Below are 3,672 nucleotides of genomic sequence, written 5' to 3'. Positions count from 1 at the left end.
AAAATTAGAATTAAAAACTGGAAAATTAAACTTTGAACTTCCCTCATCCTCTGTGGATTATGAAGTCCTCACATGCTCAGAATATAATGTATAACTAACATATTCAAATGAAGTTTTGTCACTATCTTTCCCATTTGACTTAAACAACTTCTCAACAATCTTTCCTTAGTTTACATTAAAATTATCATCATCATCCCTTAACCAACTTCCCAACAATCTTTCCTTCGTTTAAATTAAGAATCACTTACAAACGCTTATGCATATCGACACAGTCGAACTACAAACACAACGACACAACAAAAACATAATAAATCACTCTACGTTACCGCCCATAGAAGAAAGAAACACAAATCCAAAATTGAATTACTACCGCCTTCAAGAGAATGACAAGCAAAATTAGCCCAGAACTAAACAACACATGCTTTTATTTGCTTTGACGATATATTTATACATTAATGGCTTTGGCGAAAAAATTGAACGACATATGCATATAATTTTACATGAAAAACGAGATTAAAAAAGTGGAATACAATATGCCCATATGTAATCGTTGACTTGATATGAAAAAAACTATTAAACCATATCGATATTCAATTAAATCGTTCTACATTATACTACTCTTGATGCTAAGTTTATAATAGAATCAGAATTTATCTTTATCTTTGTCTCTAATTAAATCATTTGTTGTCAATGATCTCGTTGGAAACAAAGGGTTTGACTATATGGAAGGAGAAAAAATAACGACGGAGAGAATATGAAGAGAGAACACTAGTTCTTTCTATTTCTATTTTGTTATAGAAAAACAGTTGGACTTCTTTTTCTTTTTTTTTTATTTCTTTTTCAAATAAAAGATAAACTTATCCCTCTAAGAATTATTTAAGTTTTGCACAGTGACACTTAATTAATACTCCCTCCGTCTCATAAAAAAATATTCGATTTGCATAATGTACGATTCTTAAAAAAATGATTAGATGTGTTGGTTTTGATGATAAAACTAATATTATTTACTAGAATACCCATATTAGTTGTAGTTAAAAGAATGGTTAAATAAAATAAAATTTAATAAATAGGGGTATTGTATGGAAAAAGAGTAATAAATGCAGGATCGAAATTGTAAAAGTACAATTATTTTGAGACGGAGAAAAAGTACAAATGAGACATTTTTTATGAAACAGAGGGAGTACTATTAATGCGACATAGATAAATTAATTATACATATCATAAATTCAAAAACTAGTCAATAATTTAAGAATTAACTTGATCCGATTTAATTTTATAAGTATTAAATATGATTTTTTTTAAAAAATTAATCTGAACTATGAAGATTTTGTGAGCAAATTGAAAAATAAATAGAAAAGTAAGATAGTTAGAAATTTTATTTGTAAAAGCAAGTTATTTGGTTAAAAAGTTATGAGTTAAACCACTTTCTTTTATTGCAAAAGTGAGTTAAAACCTTGAACCTTATGTTGTATAATAAATCCATAACCCACAATTTAAATTGCACTACACAACACAATAAAAGTACATACATACACATTCTTCTGACTCATACATCTTTCACTTGTGGGCCCATTTCCATGACCTTCCATTTTAGTTTCACACTTTCCCAACATATATATTCTCACATATTATACCTTCCATTCATTTAAATTACATTTCTTTAAATTTAAACTTCCCTTCTCACCATTCACCTTCTTCCTAAAGTCTAAAAAATGAATAGAAATGGATATAAGGATGAAAAATCATGTTGCTATTTCCATCCAAAACAACTAGTTGTTGGTGTATGCCCTTTGTGCTTGAATGAAAGACTTCTTCTATTGGTTGCAAAACAAGGGCGGCGCCACCATCAGAACCACCGCTCTTCCTCCAAAAAAGGTGCCAATTCACAAAAACCACCCAACTCTTCTTCTATTCACAAGATCTTTGCTTTTGGTTCTCTCTTCACTCGCCTTGAATCTCGCCAATGCAAATCTCATAGCAACAATCGCTATGAATATGATGATCTCTCTCCCAGTCCAGAAGGTATCATTAATCAATATTTATATTATTATTTTTACTCTAATTTGAATGATTAATCTATACAATTATTTTTATCATTAAATGTATTTATATAAGTATTTTATCCGATATCAAATTAATTAAAATGAAATAAAAAATCATTTTTATTTTATTTTTTATTTTCATGGTTAGGTGAAAGAGGATTTGGTGTCCATTAATTTCTTTGATGATTGAAAAAAAATCATGAATTATTATGAATGCATGTTTGTGTGTCTTCATGTGGAAGATTAGGTTATAATGATGACGAAATTAAGGTCAAAAAGTGTTTTAGTTGGGTCATTGTTTTCTAGTAATTGGCAATACCATTATTATGACACAGAAAATTATATTGCAAGTTTATGGTCTATGGATTTGGTAGGGAATTAGGGTACACAACTAATTTGGCAAAATGTCATTCTTGTTTATCATAAATAAAGTATAAGGTTCCATTATTTAAAAGATACATCTATTTATATTTACTTTTATCTCCTTGTCTCACCTCTAATCCACAGTACTATATCATAAATTTTTTTGTCAAATTTGATTAAATCCGTCGGCAGCATAGTAACTACACAGAATAATTAGTTGTTAATTTAATATTTTGGTAAATCTCAGTTATGAGTTGAAAAAAAAAGTAAAATAAAATATATTTTATTCTTTTTTTAAAGCCTTTTTTGGGAGGAAATTTGATTACATTTTGGTTTGATTCTTTAGCACCTAGGAATGAGAAATGAGAATGACTTTAAAAAAACTTTTGCAGAAGAGGCATTCATATCAATCAAGTTTGAAGAAAATGGGGTAGGCTCGTGGGAAAAGAGCAGTGTCTCAAAGGTGACCCTAGAGAATTGCAATAACAACAAATTAGAGACCAAGAGTGTGATAGAGCATGGAAAGTCACGTGACATATTCAGGTGGCGAAAGAGAATTGGTCACATGTTCCAGCTCATAAGGTGGAAAAAATCTGCTGGTGTTTGCCACGTAAGCAACAAGGTTGAAGGAGGAACAGTTAAAGTCAGAAAAAGTTGGATCAAGACTCTGACAAAGAGGAGGAAGAACAAGACCATGGAATAATAATTAAAGTAGTTGTAGTAGCCTTAAAGATAAATCACACCAATATTCAAACATTCAACATCATTATTACTATCATTATTTCTTTCTGTCTTTCCTCTCTTGTGTATGTTTCAATCAACCACGATCAATTTGACAAAATCGTGTTGATCATATCATTTTTTTGAGAAGCTGGTATGTGTGTGATGAATTTGACGAAATCGTTGTGATTATATAATGAGATTTTGAGAAGTAGTTTCTTAATCACTACAGTCAAAGATGGTGATTTTGTTACTTTTTATGAAGAAAAGAAATAAAAATAGCTTTGTTACTATATATCTCAAAAATGTGCTTTAGAATACCTAAAAAAGTGAAAAGAAAAAGAAAAGATTAGTGCTTTGCAATTTGCATGCTTTGAGGACTTGGAGGAATGAGGTTCTTTTTGTAGTTTTTATTTTATTTTTATGACTTTTTCATAAAAAATAAAGTACAGGCTGTAAAAAGTTTTTGTTGAAAATAAATAAATGAATAAGAATATTTGAGTATTATACCTTGAAGGCACTGCCAAAAACTGTGCATGTTAGGTTT

The 3,672-nt window shown here is 29.4% G+C and overlaps 1 protein-coding gene across 1 annotated transcript; it reads left to right on the top strand.

The window, feature by feature from the left end:
• The first annotated feature begins 1,553 nt into the window (after positions 1 to 1,553).
• LOC127082842 (uncharacterized) lies at positions 1,554 to 3,420 on the top strand. Its single transcript, XM_051023076.1, has 2 exons — positions 1,554 to 2,022; positions 2,798 to 3,420. Exons 1-2 carry the CDS (start codon positions 1,713 to 1,715, stop codon positions 3,106 to 3,108), a joined length of 621 nt encoding a protein of 206 aa, XP_050879033.1. The 5' UTR covers positions 1,554 to 1,712; the 3' UTR covers positions 3,109 to 3,420.
• The last annotated feature ends 252 nt before the right edge of the window (positions 3,421 to 3,672 follow it).

Source organism: Lathyrus oleraceus, chromosome 5 (genome assembly GCF_024323335.1).
Source record: "Lathyrus oleraceus cultivar Zhongwan6 chromosome 5, CAAS_Psat_ZW6_1.0, whole genome shotgun sequence".
NCBI classification, from domain to species: domain Eukaryota; kingdom Viridiplantae; phylum Streptophyta; class Magnoliopsida; order Fabales; family Fabaceae; genus Lathyrus; species Lathyrus oleraceus.
This window is presented reverse-complemented; position numbering and strand designations above follow the sequence as displayed.